Source organism: Onychomys torridus, chromosome 20 (genome assembly GCF_903995425.1).
Source record: "Onychomys torridus chromosome 20, mOncTor1.1, whole genome shotgun sequence".
Classification (NCBI taxonomy): Eukaryota; Metazoa; Chordata; class Mammalia; order Rodentia; family Cricetidae; genus Onychomys; species Onychomys torridus.
The window spans coordinates 13,035,529-13,053,474 of NC_050462.1; the positions used below are offsets into that span (position 1 = coordinate 13,035,529).

The 17,946-nt window shown below is 40.6% G+C and overlaps 1 protein-coding gene across 2 annotated transcripts in view; it reads right to left on the reverse strand.

Moving 5' to 3' along the window:
• Positions 1-17,946, reverse strand: part of Nedd1 (NEDD1 gamma-tubulin ring complex targeting factor) — a 48,822-nt gene that overhangs the window by 19,660 nt on the left and 11,216 nt on the right. For both annotated transcript variants that reach the window (XM_036169395.1, XM_036169394.1), the window contains exons 5-6: positions 15,787-15,927; positions 39-268 (exon numbers count right to left, since the gene is read on the reverse strand). In XM_036169395.1, the coding sequence (XP_036025288.1) occupies positions 39-268; positions 15,787-15,927 (371 nt within the window). The remainder of the gene's footprint in view (positions 1-38; positions 269-15,786; positions 15,928-17,946) is intronic.

The window sequence follows — 17,946 nt, forward strand, 5'->3', positions numbered from 1 at the left end:
CAAATCCAAACAAATACTCATGATCATATCACACTTACTTCTTACTTGAAGTGTCATACAGGATGATTCTTTTATCCAAGCCTATGGTGACAAACAGCAATTCATTGACAGGTGAGAAGCAGATGCCTGATGCTGGAGCCTTGTGTGTAGTGTCAAAGCAGTGGTATGAATTCTGACTGTTCACATCCCAGAGGGTCACTACTCCGTTATCCGAAACACTGCCCAGGAGAGACTTCCTAAATAAGGAGTACTTCATGTGCCGGACAGGCTGTGATGTAAAGACAAATGGATGTGATGGCTGACATTCATTAACATCCATAAACATGACTGAACTCTACCAATTCTGTCCACACCGTGTTAGGTATTGCCAGACTTTAAGACAGACATGTTTTGGCCACAAACCCCACCACATTATTTAATGTGGCTGTAAGGTGACGCTGCAACATTTCAATGTTCTATTAGTTGAGTATCTGTCATTTTATTATCTTGGAGAACACAGCTTTTTCAATCTCCTCCATTTCAGAGGAAAATTGTTAATATAACTGTATGGTAAAAAGGCCAGTGGAAAAAACCCACCCTGACCCTGAACCCAAAAGCCAGTGAAAGAACACTAAAACCCTAAAACCAGAAACACACTTTGGCCCTGGAACCAGAGCCAGTGAAGAAACACACCTTGTCCCTGAAATCAGAGCCAAACCTGCCTCTGTCCCACTGAACATGAAACCAACCAGTCCCTGAGCAGGAAATCAACCAGTCCCTTAGCAGGAAACCAACCAGTCCCTGAGCAGGAAAACCAACCAGTCCCTGAGCAGAAAACCAACCAGTCCCTGAGCAGGAAAACCAACCAATCCCTGAGCACAAAATCTAGCCAGTCTGAGCTTGTCCAAGATCCAGGGATCAAAATCTGACCATTTCCTTCCCTGACAATCTTCTCCCTGAAAACATTGCCCGTAGGAAGTCCTATATAAGCCCTGTGCCTGTTCAGTTAGTAGCTGTCCTTCTCCACCCTGGCAGAGGCAACCACTCCGCTGGACTCCTTCCCAAATCAATCGCTTTCTTAAAAGAGTTTTGGGTGACAATGTTCTTTGGCCAGCGTGGAGCAGAATCTCTGCTGGGAAGCTCCCTTAGGGGGGCAGAGCAGAAGATGAAAGGGACACCTCTGCTGGGAAACTCCCTTTTCGGGGCAGAGCAGAGGTCAGCTGTAACAGCCCTTGGAGAGGAGCAGGATTGGAGCAGGATTGCCAGATCCTGTGGGGAGACCATCCCCCACCAGACCCCAGCTTCAGGGATAGCCTGACTTCCTGACAAGTCAGGATCCTTTTCTTAATCCCCATAAACTCATTTAGCACCCCAAGAAGTACTTTCAGCTCTCCTTCTTCCTTGTCTGCTTTGCAGCATATATATGATGCTCAATCTCATTGGGTTACTAGGTAAACCCATAAACACACACACTCAATTATTTAAGGAGTTTTTAATCAAATCAAGAATTTTATAATGAAAATTATGCTCCCTTGCTCATTATCGATTCTGTTAAACAGAACTGTCATCCTAAGTTAGTCCACAGTCAAAAATTACAAAATTAAAGAAAGGAATGCTTTAAATGATAGTTCTTTGCTGATTTCCCCCTCCCAGAGATTATAAAACATTATTTTTATATTTTACTATTTTTATCTTTGATGTTTTTAAATCAAAGACAGAAGACTATCATAGTTTGCTAGGTCTGGCATTTGCTGGATACATAAGGTTCAATGTTTCTATTTGCCATTTTTATGTAACACTTAATTTTCCAATGTTTAAACACTTTCCTTGTGAAGCACATCTCCAGCTCCCTGCGAATTCTAAGTAGCTGAACGCCAGCAGCACTACTGCCTTGCTTTCTGGGTGGCACACTTGTAGGCTGTGGTTCAGCTTCAGGTTCGTCAGCCTTAGGAAGGGCAGAGCCTAGACTCAAGCACATGGGGCAGTTCTGAGTCACTAAGAGCAGGGTGCATGCCTAAATAAGGGCCACTGACAACTCCGTAACTGCTTTTGCTTGTGTGCGCGCACAGGGGGTGGTGTGGGGGGGGGGGGGTGGCAATATGGAGCAGTTAAAGGTTCCTGATCATGAAGATGAATAAACAGGCTGCTGCATGGGCACTCATGGCTATCCATTAAGACATTGCTGGGAACTGGGGACTACCAGAGCTCGGGTATTGGTTCACCTTTCACCCCTGCAACATGCCCTCATACTTGCTTGTAATAAGCCTGCATACCTTCCCTCTCGTTAATCTGGTGTCAGTTCTTTCTGGCAGATCCAATTACTAACCACAGAGAACAGACAGTGAAGCTGTCTGCTGGGTTAATTTGTCCTTTGCAAACTTACTTTTTGTTTTCTTTCCCTGTGCCAGGCATCTTACATTCTACAGGAAAGATGCACATAACTGATTAAGATAGGAGCTGGAGAAATATCACTCATTAGAACTCCTACTCACTGATCTTTATTTAGATTCTCAGAACCCAGAACATCTGCTGCCTATCAGTGCCATCAGAGCACAAGTCACAGAAGCAGATACCTCAGGATTAATGACTGCTCTGGTGCCCACTGTCTATGACTAAACAGTAGCTCCTCAGTGAACCTGTTCCTACATTTTATTGAAAAAGGTCAAAATCAGAAGGGACTTTTCAGAACAATATTAAAATGCAGTGCTTGTGATTAGAAACATTTGGAAACTATCTCGAACAGGAGAATCGTTTGACAAATAGTGGCATTAAGTACTACTAAAAAGCACACAATCATTGACCACTCCTTAGGATCCGTGAGGACATACCTGGGACAAAACAGTGACCAAAGAAAAGCAGGAAACAAGATTAGACAAAGAAAATGATTATGTAAGAAAGACAAGCTATATATAGAAACACACAAAGTTTTTCAAATAATTTCCATTAATGTTAGAGAAAAACACAAGAAAAAAATCTTTGAAAATAGGTACAAAGTATCAATTTATTTTATGCTCACATAATAATAAGACTGCTTAAGAACACAAAACAGGGAGGGTCTAGGCAAGAACATAACAAGTGCTAAGAACACCCAGATCAGTAGGGACGTGTTATTGTGCCAAACTTTCCCCAGTATAATTATACTAATGCGCCTATACACTTAAGGATCACTAGTCTAGAAATAAGGCTCTGTAGTCAAGGGTTTTTTTTTTTAGCATAAACCCATGTAAAACATAAAGTAAATTATAAATTAAAAGTTTTCTGTAGTGTCAGAAACAGAACTCAGGACTTCTTGGGGTCTCTACAGCTGAGCTGTATTCCAGGCCTAAACGTATTCTTTACAAACTAATTATCATTTTAGAAGGTAACAGTAATCACTTACAGTTACCAGATCTCTGTACTCAAGCATGCTTATTAACACAAAATCTACACACAAAACAAAATATTCCCTTAAGGAAAACAAGTGGGTTTGAATGTGTACTGTGGTATACGTTAAAAATCTCACCTGCTTTGCCTAAAATTCCCTTTTAATCTAAGGCTTCAATAATACGGATCCCCAATTTGAACTGCCTGGGAGAAGGCAGCAGGGTTCAACTCTCATTGAGCCCAGCCTGCTGACCTTGCCCAGTGCTGACATGCAGTTTCAGGAGGCGGTGGACAGCAGCTCCGCAGAAGCAATGCCTTCTTCCTTTTCCCCTGGAGAAAGACACTGCTCCACGGAAAACTAGTAGCTTCAACTCAGCTCCGACATTTCAAAGTCAGACTCTAAACATGCTCAGGCCATCTCGTTTCTGATGGATCTCAGTCTGGTGTAGACTGAACGAGACGCCAAGGGTTTCTCACTCTCCCTAAGCCATCTGCTGATTATTACAACTCCAATTCCTTGACTGTTCATAGAAACAAAAATAAAGTGTTTTTAATTTAGTCATGGCTATGTCCTGTGTCTGTCTACTATTTTTTTCTCAATAACCAAGACCCTAGGTACAATAAAATCAACCAAAACTGAACTGAACAATAGTATATTTGAATTTTAAAATGTCAACTTCTGACACACTTGAGATCTTATGAACTGTTTAAATTTTTTAAATGTGTATTTATTTGAAATCTAAAATGAATTTTAAGAAATCTTATGATAGAATTTTTTAATGAATGTTCAAGTGCCAACTCTATGCTTCTGGTAATAATAGATAAACTGCAATTAAGTTGTAGGAAAAGAACTAATGTAAAAATGCCTTCAAATAATTCAACCATGTTAAGTAAAAACTTGGGTGTGCAGAATCATTACAATGACTTTCCCTAAAGCTCTAGAACTGATCTTTATAAAGCCAACTTCTATTTTTTTTGCCTATATATTTTTCTCTTAATGGTATAGCTTATCAAAGAATATGAGATAATACAGTACACACACACACACACACACACACACACACACACACACACCACTGAGTCTAGTTAGTGTTTCCTATATATACATACATTTAAGGCTGACCACTTAAGTATTGGGAAAGCTACAAGAGGTCTTCTTGAAGCAAACAGCAGTCACTGACAACCTGTAGCTCTGCCTCTGGAGGTGGGGCCTTGTCAGAAAAAGAGTCTTCAATGCAGAACACAATTCCAGAGGACAAATTCTAGCTGGTAAATTAGCAGGGGATTGAAAGGAGCACATAAACTACACACACTCAAGCCAGGTCAAGGAAGTAATCACCAAGGTGATTCTAATGTCTTCATAATGATTCTTTAAAGGCTCCCAACGCAGCTAACACTCACTGATCTTAGCCTAGTGTTGCCAAGCAGACATAAAGCCTCCAAGGTTCCTGAAGAGGTACACACATTCTGCCCAAGGAGGAGGCAGCAGGCTCAGGAAGAGCCCAGGTTCTGACTGATCTGGACTCACCCTGCAGATGAGCTTTATGCATTTCTGTTTCCCTAAACTACAAGATAAACTTAATTTGGTTTTCTGATAAAAACTAATCAATTAAAAATCTTTGAAAATTAACATCACAGCAATCGATCACCTAAGATTTAAGGGTTTTTCTTTTCATGTGAGAGAGGGATAAGAATAAACATTCGATCACTACACACCTGAAGACATCTAGTTGTGACCAGGGGGGAGGGGGGAAAAAAGCTGGGGGGGGGGAGGAAATAGTAGGACCCCGGAGCTTTGAAGAGGTAGGAGGGAAATGGAGTGGAGGGCCTTAACTGGGAGGAAGGATAATACAGAGGAAGGAGGAGGCAGGGAGTTAAATAACATTAAAGATGTTTGAAAAAGCCATAGCAAGTCATATTATTTTATGTTTACCTAAAATTGCATATATGTGTGTAGATGTACACACACACACACACACACACACACACACACACACACACACTAAATGAAGTTATACCATGTGAGGTGATGATGCTTCCCCCAAGAACCATAGCCTAGTGGTTCTCAACCTGTGGATCGCAACTCCTTTGGGAATGAATGACCCTTTCACCTGAGACCATCAGAAACCACTATTTCCATTATGATTCATAACAGTAGCAAAATTAGTTTGCACTAGCAGCGAAAATAATGTGATGGTTGGGGTCACCACAACATGAGGAATTGTATTAAAGGATTGCAGCTTAGGAAGACTGAGAACCATTGGTCTAGACTATCTAAACAAAAACATCAGTACTAATACAAGAAACTTCCTGTTGGTCAATGGTCAGGGAAGCCCAAAAGATCTCTAAATCAGTATAGGCTTGCACCACAGCCCTTGATTGCCTTCTACAACTTGAAGATAAGGCCCTATTTCTGAAGACACCACAGACTTTTGATTGGGACTTGAGTCAAGCTGGTCCTGGCAGGAGCTGGAAGGCTCCTCCCTGAGGACTAGTTCTCACAGCACTGGAAGGTGCCAGGCAGGCTGCCAAGGGAGAAAAGTGACCAACAGTCCCACCAGCTGTAAAGCCTGTGAACCACAGTGACCACTGGCCCGGCAGGACCCCAGCACAGTGCAGCAGAGGCACTTCTGTCGCGGGTGGGTGGGTGAACCAACGGGCGTCTAGTTGGGCTGAAGGCCTAGCCGGTAGGAGGGGCCCCATGCCTAGTACTGTAAACTTGGCTAAGAACCCACAGCTGGAGAGATCATAGATACCCGTGGATAACCTACTACTGCCATTTTCTTAAATTGATACATCTTGCAACTGTACCCAGAAGCTTCAGATACTCTGCCTTAAATAGTCACTCACAACTTCCACCAAGCTACAAAGTGGGCCAGGAGGAAATGAGGCTCTAGAAGCAGGGGCCCTCCAGTCAGTCTCTGAACCGACAGCCCAGGAATCACATATTCACTCGTACCAATGCCTAAATGAGGCGAAGGCAATGGAACTCAGTGGCCACTGGGTGTGAAATGGTAAACAGCGGCAAGTCCTCTATGCTGGCAATAAGACTCCAGCAAAATACAGGAAAGCACAAGTGTGAGAGTACACAGGCCAGACCTAGTTTGCACGTAAAAAGCCAGGCTGGAGTTTATGGAAATGCTATGCCCCAATGCAAAACACAACAGAAGAAACCCATTACTCTGGTTCCTCATAAAGGTATAAATTTGATCATGGTATGATTGTTTACATTGGTTCCACAGTCTGCAGGCTTAGGCTTTATATTATCAAAACACAAATAAAGAGAAAACAGTTTGTTTTTACAATATTAATATTCTAAAGAACCTATCTATGAAAACTAAAAGCATTAATTCTCATCCACAGAACCTGGAAAGTGCTGTTATCCCTAAAGGGTTCTGTTGCTGTTCAGCAGTTCTAATTCTCACACTGAATTTATTAAAACCACCCAGTAGTTTAAATGCTGTCGAGAACAGTGCCAAATGTTGCACACGGTAGCTAATCTGCCAACACTGCATTTCCTCACCTCCCAATCTGTTCTCTCTCCTCCCCTCTATCAATCCATTATGTTCCTTCCTTGTGGTGTCTGTCATTTCCTCCACATGAAACACTCTTTTCCCAGAGTTCTAGACCAGCCTCTTAACAGCTCAGTAATTTCTAAACATGTTCGTACAACCACATGTTTATTGGGTCTTTTCTGTGTAAGACACAAAGCTGGAGAATGGCTGAAGACAAAGACGTTACGCTGTGGTCCCCACTCTAATGCATACATGTAGAGAGCTAACCCTAACAATCAGCACGCAGCAACTGGAGAAGGTCTGTCACATTGCCACTGCAAAAACAAGCCCTCTCTCCTGCTCTCGCTCCTTTATTCCAAGTTTTTCCCAACTATTCTAAACACTCCCTCGACTCACAACGTGTGTATATCGCTCCCATATTCCTTATACACACAGACCTCAAAAGGTACTATTTGCCTGTCCAATTAGGCATCCTTTAAATTTTCTTTAAATAGTACATATTATTAAAATAATAATTTAAAAAATTCTCTGCAACAACAAAGATCTCTGGTCTTTTATTTAATACTAGTTCTGGCCAAAGTGACAGGAATAGAAAGCCTGGTACAAAGAATTCACACTGATAACTATCTCATTCCACGGAGACTAAACACCCTATTGAAATCATCTGTAGAAATTTTCAAGGATTGTTAGCCAATGAATAGATTTATTAAGACATTTATCATTCTTTTGAGAAAAAAATTAAACTATGTTTTGACCATGGAAAATATCTAATTGACTAATTTTTCTTTTTAAAAGTTTCCCGCCAGGCGTGGGTGGCGCATGCCTTTAATCCCAGCACTCAGGAGGCAGAGTCAGGCGGATCTCTGAGAGTTCAAGTCCAACCTGGTCTCCAAAGCAAGTTCCAGGAAAGGTGCAAAGCTACACAGAGAAACCCTGTCTCGAAAAACCAAAAAAAAAAAAAAAAAAAAAAAAAAAAAAAAAAGTTTACTAATCTGAAACATATGAGTAAGCTTTTTCCTATTAACTACCACATGCTTTTAAAAAAAGAAAGAAAAAGGTTTTCTTTTTTTTTTCTTTCAAAATTTACTTGGTTCTATCTAAATAAAATAATGCCCTGTTCAGAGAACAGCATGAATATATGTATCTGTCTTATGGCCCATACTCTGAATTATGCAACATTTATGTAATAGAAATGCCATGGAATGGTTAAAATCCTAGTTTTAGGATTATATTATTAGCAAATAGTTGCATTTTGTTAAAAATACAGTTAAAGCATAAAAAGATCAAATACTTACTATATAAATGAATTCATACAAGCATTCTAGTATGTATCAGCTTACTTTATCATTTTCAAACACTATCATTAAACATTAGCTAGACATTTCCAATCAAGCTAAATAAAAATTTTAAATGTCAAAAAAATAAACTATGGGGAACCCCCACCCAACTCTGTCCCAGTTGCTGGCCAGCAGGCAAAACTCCTGTGGGAGGCCCCCCTCACCAAAACTCCCACTGGACCCTGAAATCTACACGACCTGCCCCAATACCCATCCCCCTCAGAGCCCAGAAACTTCCCGAGGCACAGAAACCAAACAGCCAGCTCTCACTGGACCAAGAGTGACCTCCTGAGACAGGGAAACCGCCAGCCCTCATTAGACCAAGAGTGGCTTTCTAAGACAGAATCTGCCACCTCTCATTGAACCAAGAAAGGCTCCCTGACACACAGAATCCGTCAGCTCTGACTGGACCAAGAGCCCTGATAAGACCAAGAGCGGCTCCATGAGTCACAGAACCAACGAGCTTGGGTTGACCCAAGAGCAGCTCCCTGAGACAGATTAGACCAAGAGCTAAGACTGGACCCAGAGGAACCCCCTGAGACACAGACACAACAAGCACAGAGTGGACCAACAGCAACTCACTCAGACACAGGCACCTCTTATACCTATTAAAGGAGGAGATGGGCAGACGTTAAGGCAAAAATACATACAACAACATAAAGACCAATAGAGCATCACCAGAACCTAGCCCTCTTCCAACAACAAGACCTGAACATCACAATGTAGAAGAAGCAGAAGAAAGCGACCTTAAGAACAGCATCATGAAGATGCTTGGAGGCCTTTCAAGAAAAGATGATATTAAGGAAAAGACAAACAAAAAATTGAAAGAAATCAATAAAGAAATAGAGGAAAAGACAAATAAAAAATTGGAAGAAACCAATAAATCCCTTAAAGAAAGCCCAAAAAATAAAAATAAAAATAAAAAAGCAATTAAACATGTGAGAGAAACAGTTCAAGACCTGAAAAGGGAAATAGAAACAATGAAGAAGACACAAACAGAGGGAATGTCAGAAATAGGAAATCTGAGTAAACGAACAGGAAACACAGTTGCACGCATAAACAGAATACAAGAGATGGAAGAGAGAATCTTGGTGTAGAGGATACAATACAGGAAATAGATTCTTCATTCAAAGAAAATACCAAAGCCAAAAACGTTATAGCACAAAATGTCCAAGAAATCTGGGACACCATAAAAAGGCCAAACCTAAGAATAAGAGGGATAGAAAGAGGAGAATACCAACTCAAAAGCACAGAAAATATATTCAACAAGATCATAGAAGAAAACTTTCCCAACTTAAAGAAGGAAATGCCTATGAAGATACAAGAAGCCTATAGAACACCAAACTGACTAGATCCCCCCACAAAAAGTCCCCTTGCCACTAATAATTAAACAACTAAACCTACAGAATAAAGAAAGAATATTAAGAGCAGCAAAGGAATAAGGCCAAGTTACTTATAAAGGCAAACCCATCAGAATAAAACCAGATTTCTCAATGGAGACTTTGAAAGGCAGAAGGACCTAGACAGATATAATGCAGACACTAAGAGACCATGGATGCCAGCCTTGACTAATATACCCAGCAAAACTTTCAATCATCATAGACTGAGTGAACAAGATATTCCAAGACAAAACAAGATTTAAACAGTACCTATCTACAAGTCCAGCCCTACAGAAAGCACTAGAAGGAAAATTCCAACCTAAGGAAGTCAGATACACCCATGAAAACACAGGCAATAGATAACACCACAGCAGTAAACCCCAAAGAAGAGAAATACACACACACTACCACCAAAAGATAACAGGAAAGAACAATCACTGGTCATTAATATCCCTTAATTACCATGGACTTAATTCACCTAGAAAAAGTCACAGGCTAGCAGAATGGATATGAAAGCAGAACCCATCTTTCTGCTACATACAAGAAACACACCTCAAATTCAAAGATAGATACTACCTCAGAATAAAAGGCTAGGAAAAGTTTTTTCCAATCAAATGGTCTTAAGAAGCAAGCTGGTGTAGCCATCCTAATATCCAACAATATAGACTTCAAACTAAAATCAATCAAAAGAGATCAAGAAGGGCATTGCATACTCATCCCAGGAAAGATCCACCAAGATGAAGTTTCAATTCTGAACATTTATGCCCCAAATACAAGGGCACCCACATATGTAAAAGAAACATTAACTAAAGCTTAAATCACACATTAATAGTGGGAGACTTCAATACCCCACTCTCACCATTGGACAAATCTGCCAAATCAAAACTTAACAGAGAAATAAGGGGCTTAACTGATGTTATGACTCAAATGGATTTAATCAATATCTACAGAACATTCCATCCTAACAAAAAAGAATATACCTTCTTCTCAGCACCCCATGGAACCTTCTCTAAAATCAACCACATACTCAGTCACAAAGCAAATCTCAACAGATACAAAAAAACTAGAATAACCTCCTATATTCTATCAGACCACCATGGTTTAAAGTTAGATTTCAACAACAAAAATCACAGAAAGCCTACAATCTCATGGAAACTGAATAATGCTCAACCGAATCACCAATAGGTCAAGGAAGAAATAAAGAAATTAAAGACTTCCTAGAGATCAATGGAAATGAATATACTACATACCCAAACTTATGGGCACTATGAAAGCAGTGCTAAGAGGAAAATTCATAGCACTGAATGCCCATATAAAGAAGCTGGAGAAATCTCACATTAGTGACTTAGCACACCTGAAAGCTCTAGAACAAGAAGCAAAATCTCCCAGGAGGAATAGACGCCAGGAAATAATCAAATTGAGAGCTGAAATGAATAAAATAGAAACAAAGAGAATAATACAAAGAATAAATGAAACAAAGAGTTGGTTCTTTGAGAAAATCAACAAGAAAGACAAGCCCTTATCCAGACTAACCAAAAGGAAGAGAGAGAGCATCCAAATTAGCAAAATCAGGAATGAAAAGGGAAACTTAACAACAGACAATGAGGAAATCCAGAATATCATCAGGTCATACTTCAAAAACCTGTACTCTACAATGCTGTGGATGATTGATTGATAAATAAAACACTGATTAGCCTGATTATACCAGGCAGGAAGTATATAGGCGGGACTAGCAGAGAAGAGGAATTCGGGGAACAGAAAAGCCGAGAGGGAGGAGATGCTGACAGCCACCACAATAAGGAACAGGATCAAAAGTACCCGTAAGCCACGAGCCATGTGGCAAAGTATAGATTAATAGAAATGGGTTGATTTAAAATAGAAGAACTAGATAACAAGAAGCCTGCCATGGCCATACAGTTTGCAAGCAATACAAGTCTCTGTATGATTACTCTGTTTTGGTCTAAGCGGCTGCGGGACTGGCAGGTGAGAGAGATTCGTCCTGACCGTGGGCCAGGCAGGACTGGAGAAAACTTCAGCAACACCACAAAATTGGAAAATCTAAAAGAAATGGATAGTTTTCTGGATAGGTACCACATATCTAAGTTAAATGAAGACCAGATAAACTATTTAAATAGACCAATAGCCCCGAAGGAAATAGAAACAGTGATTAAAAGTCTCCCAACCAAAAAAAGCCCAGGACAAGATGGTTTCAATGCAGAATTCTACCAGATCTTCAAAGAAGACTTAATACCAATACTCTTTAAATTGTTCCACTCAATAGAAACAGAAGGAACGTTACCAAACTCCTTCTATGAGGCTACAATTACCCTGATTCCTAAACCAAACAAAGATGCAACAAAGAAAGAGAACTACAGACTGATCTCCCTCATGAACATTGATGCAAAAATACTTAATAAAATATTGGCAGTCAGGCGGTGGTGGCGCATGCCTTTAATCCCAGCACTCGGAAGGCAGAGCCAGGTGGAACTCTGTGAGTTCAAGGCCAGCCTGGGCTACCAAGTGAGTTCCAGGAAAGGCACAAAGCTACACAGAAAAACCCTGTCTCAAAAAACAAAAACAAAAAATTTTTGGCAAACAGACTCGAAGAACATATCAAAACAATTATCCACCATGATCAAGTACACTTCATCCCAGAGATGCAAGGTTGGTTCAACATACAAAAGTCTCTCAATGTAAAACACCATATAAACAAACTGAAAGAAAAAAAAAAAAACCACATGATCATTTCAGTAGATGCTGAAAAGGCCTTTGACAAAATCCAACACCCCTTCATGATAAAGTTCTTGGAATCAGGAATACAGGGAACATAACTAAACATAATAAAGGCAATTTGCAGCAAGCCAACAGCCAACATGAAAGTAAAGGGAGAGAAACTCAAAGCAATTCCACTAAAATCAGCAACAAGACAAGGCTGTCTGCTCTCCCCACATTTATTCAATATAGTACTTGAAGTTCTAGCTAAAGCAATAAGACAACAAAAGGAGATCAAAGGGATATAAATTGGAAAGGAAGAAGTCAAATTTTCACTATTTGCAGATGACATGATAGTATACATAGTGACCCCAAAATTTCAACGAAGAAACTCTTACAGCTGATAAACACCTTCAGTAATGTGGCAGGATACAAGATTAACTCAAAAAAAAAAAAAAATCAGTAGTCCTTCTATATACAAATGACAAATGGGCTGAGAAAGAAATCAGAGAAACATCACCCTTCACAATAGCCACAAATAATATAAAATACCTTGGGGAACTCTAACTAAGCAAGTGGAGTACCTGTATGACAAAAACTTTAAGTACCTGAAGAAAGAAATTGAAGAAGATATCAGAAAATGGAAAGATCTCCCATGCTTTTGGTTAGTTAGAATTAACATAGTAAAACTGGCAATCTTACCAAAAGCAATCCATAGATTCAATGCAATCCCCATCAAAATCCCAACACAATTCTTCACAGACCTGGAAAGAACAATACTCAACTTCATATGGAAAAACAAAAAAACCAGGATAGCCAAAAGAATCCTGTATAATAAAACAACCTCTGGAGGCATCACGATCCCTGACTTCAAGCTCTACTATATAGCTACAGTAATAAAAACAGATTGGTACTGGCATAAAAACCAACATGTAGACCAATGGAACCAAACTGAAGACCCTGACATTAATCCACACATGTATGAACACCTAACTTTTGACAAAGAAGCCAAAACTCTACCATGGAAAAAAGAAAGCATCTTCAACAAATGGTGCTGGCATGGATGTCAACATGTAGAAGATTGGAAATAGATCCATATCTGTCATTGTGCACAAAACTTAAATCCAAGTGGATCAAAGACCTCAACATAAATCCAGTTACACTGAACCTGATGGAAAAGAAAGTAGGCAGTAGTCTTGAACACATTGGCACAGGAGATCACTTCCTAAATATAACACCAATAGCACAACACTGAGAGAAACAATCAATCAATGGGACCTCTTGAAACTGAGCTTTTGTAGGGGAAAGGACATGGTCATTAAGACAAAATGACAGTCTACAGAATAGGAAAAGATCTTCACCAACCCCACATCTGACAGAGGGCTGATATACAGAATATATAAAGAACTCAAGAAACTAGACATCAAAATACTTAACAGTCCAATTAAAAATAGGCTATAGAACTAAACAGAGAATTCTAAACAAAGGAAGTTCAAATGGCTAATAGACATTTAAGGAATTGTTCAACATCCTTAGTCATCAGGGAAATGCAAATAAAAAATGACTCTGAGATACCATCTTATACCTGTCAGAATGGCTATGATCAAAACACTGAAGAATCAAAAACACTAAAGACAGCTTATGTTGGAGAGGATGTGGAGCAAGGGAAACACTCCTACACTGTTGATGGGAATGCAAACTTGTACAGCCACTTTGGAAATCAGTATGGCGCTTTCTCAGAAAATTGGGACTCAATCTCCCTCAAGAGCTATACCACTCTTGGGCATATACCCAAGGAATGCTCAATCATACCACAAGGACACATGCTCAACTATGTTCATATCAACATCATTTGTAATTGCCAGAACCTGGAAACAACTTATATGCCCTTCAACTGAAGAATGGATAAAATGTGGTACATATACACAATGGAGTACTACTCAGCAGAGAAAAACAATGACATCATGAGGTTTGCAGGCAAATGGATGGAACTAGAAAATATCATCCTGAGTGAGGTAACCCAGTGTAGCTGGAGTTATCTCCAGTCCCGCCTGGGCTGACAGCCACCAGACTCAAATAAACACACAGATGCTTACATTATTTAAACTGTTTGGCCTAATGGCTCAGGCTTCTTGCTATCTAGTTCTTGTATATTAAATTAACCCATTTCTATTAATCTATACCTTGCCATGTGGCTCGTGGCTTAGTGGTACTTTACATCCTGCTCCTCATGGTAGCCCTGCCTCAGCCTTCAACCTCCCAGCATTCTCCTCCTCTTTGTCCCACCTACATTACCCTTCTTGCCTGGCTACTGGCCAATCAGTGTTTTATTTATGAATCAACCATAGCAACATATATTTACAGCATACAGGACAGCCCATAGCAATCCAGACTCAGAAAGACAAACATGGTATGTACTCACTCATAAGTGGATACTAGATGTAAAGCAAAAGATAACCAGACTGCAACCCACAGCTCTAGGGAGGCCACCTAGTAAAGAGGACCCTAAGAAAGACAGAGGGATCACCCAGCGACAGAGAAATGGATGAGACCTACATGAGCACACTGGGGGTGAGGGGAGGTAATGGGGAGCAAGGGTCAGGAGAAAGAGAGCTTAGGAAAGCGGGAGGTCCCAGCTGGATCAGGAACAGAATGGGAGAACAAGGAAAGAGATACCAAGATAAATGAGGACACTATGGGAATAGGAAGAAACAGAGTGCTAGAGGTCCCCAGGAATCCACAAAGATGACTCCACTATAGACTACTCGCAATGGTCAAGAGGGTGCCTGAGCTAACCTACTCTGGTGATCGGATGGCCGAACACCATAAATGACATGATAGAACCCTCATCCAGTGACTGATGGAAGCAGATGCACAGATCCACGGCCAAGCCCCAGGCAAAGCTCCTTGAGTCCAATCAGCAAGAGAGAGGAGGGATTATATGAGCAAGAGATATTGAGACCATGATTGGAAAAAGCACAGGGACAAATAGCCAAACTAGTGGAAACACATGAATTGTAAACCAATAGCTGAGGAGCCCCCATGGAACTGGATCAGCCCCTCTGGATAAGTGAGACAGTTGTTTAGCTTGAACTGTTTAGGGGGCCCCCAGACAGTGAGACCAGCAGTGAGACCAGGACCTGCCCTTAGTGCATGAGCTGGCTTTTTGGAACCTAGTGCCTATGCTGAGACACTTTGCTCAGTCTTGGTGCAGGGAGGAGAGGATTGGGCCTGCCACAACTGAATGTACCAGGCTCTGCTGACTCACCAGGGGAGGGAGAACTTACCTTGGAGGAGGTGGGAATGGGAAGGTGGGCTGGGGGAAAGGCTGGGGGGGGGGGGGTGGAGGGAGGATAGGGAAATCTGTGGTTGATATGTAAAACTAATAGAAAATCTCTTAATAAAAAATTTTTTTAAAGAAAAAAATAAATTTATTTTCTTATGTAAAGTAATTCAAAATATAACTTATCAGCTTTATTTTTTAAAAAAACCATACTGTACCTGGCTACTCCCATGGCCAAAAGGTGTACTGGATATATTAGTGGTTACGCTGTGCAAAATGATCTCACCACTGAGAGACCCAGAAGCAATGTAGCAATCATTCCAATTGTATGCCACACAAGTTACTTCACCTTTATGATCCTGAAAGAAATGAACACAAGAATTAACCCCCATATTGTGATGAATGGAAAGAGCACAGCTGTCAGTTAATCCTCAGAAGTCAGGTTTTCAGAGCCATATTACATGTCCACGAACTCTGAAACAATAACCATTTTCAAAGGGTAACTGACTTAACGTTCACCTTAGAGAACTGACTTCCACTGATAGACAACGTTTATTTCACGTTAAATGTTTGCTCTTGAATATTATTGCACAACTGAATATAGACAACGTTTATTTCACGTTAAATGTTTGCTCTTGAATATTATTGCACAACTGAATATTATGAGGCCACTGAAATTAGCACCAAAATGACAGAATAAATGCTAAATAAACAGTGACGTCAAGGGGTCAGAAGAAGAAGAAAGGTATCACTGTCACCTGAACTGACAGAGAGAGAGAGAAAACTGAGTCCAACCTTAGAGACAGGATGAGAGTGGCAAGTGGCAGTATACACTTGTAATCAGGAGCTCAAGACTAGCCTGTACTACACAGAGTTCTAGGCTACCCTGAGCTATATGGCAAGTCTTACCTCAAATGGCAAACGAGCAAATAAACAAAAGAAGAGCTAAGTTAAGGGGAAAGGAAGGACAGCAGACGTGACAAAGTGGGAGAAAAGCAAAGACACATCCGAGCCATGGGACAGCTAACTAGTCAATCCTTCAAAGTCATTCCCCGCTTACAGATGAGGCACTCGACACACTACAGCTTAGGAGGCTGGGGCCACCTCACAGACGTGCTCAGAGACAGACTAGCACTCAACTCCAAGTCAAACTCCAAAGCCCTCCCAACACAGCAGACCGCCTCTTAAATGTGAACAGCATCTACTCTGAGGGAGTGAAAAGTCCAAGACTTTGAAGAAACTGAGTCACAGGATTGCTTCCAAACATCGAGTCAGAGGTGTTTAGCAGGAACATTTAACACTGATCTGAGTTAGGAGGGTGGGTTTTTTGTTTTGCTTTTTTAACAATATAGTGCTCTGTCATTCACTAAGATAAATATACTAAACTTGATACAAAATAACTAACAGACTATCAAGACCAGTGTGGCTAGGACATTACACTTACATTGCAACTTTATCAAACAATCTTCAAACATTCCCTCTCTTCCACCAAAGACCAAGTGTTCATGGGGGGGGGGGGGGGTTGTAGTTAATGCAAAGAAATAAGCATCACTGTGTGCAATGTTATCACAGGGAACTAAGAGCATGTCATCCAACAGAATTTCTGCCACTTAGAAAAGGAGCAGGTATCTTCCTAATCCCAGCTGTGGAAAATACATCATCAGGAAACATCTACTATGTACCAATCAAATGTCAAAAAACTGACCAACGGATCAAAGGCTCACCTCTTCTCAGCTCTGTAAGACAACCCCTATTCAGAAAGAAACACCCCACTAAGCAATGTGAACTCAAATAGTGCACAATCAAAATACTACAGGAAGAGCAGGGTCTGCACTTGCAAGGACCTCTGTGAAGCTGACAAAGAACCAGATCTTTAGCATCTGACTCGGTTTCTCCATCTGCACATGAGAATACTGCTTGCTGCTCTGCAGTTGCTGAAATAAACAGCAGCAGCATGTGCAAGCACAACAGCTAGCTCATTAAGGGATGTGACAAAAGCTAACTATTTCATTAGCGACAACTCTTCAGTTACCTGTCTTTTTCCGTAGCCGAGTTTAAAGAGGCTTCAAGTTTAGCCACACTTAAACAATAACCTTCCAAAAAGAACACAAAAGCAATTATGGGATCACTTTTCTGTTTAGTTATGAGAGAGAAAGAGAGAAAGTACCACTCTCCAAATAGCACCTTTAGAATTAACTCAATGATGCTAAGATGTACAGCAAAATGTCTGGTATTTACTACAAAACAGACTGCTGGAGATGGGATGACGGGAGAGCAGGTCAAACAGTACTGGCCACAATGTAACAGTTAAAGGAAGTTCTTTTCTGTGTACTCCCTGCAGGAGAGTACAAATATACAATTATTTATATTTTTCATAT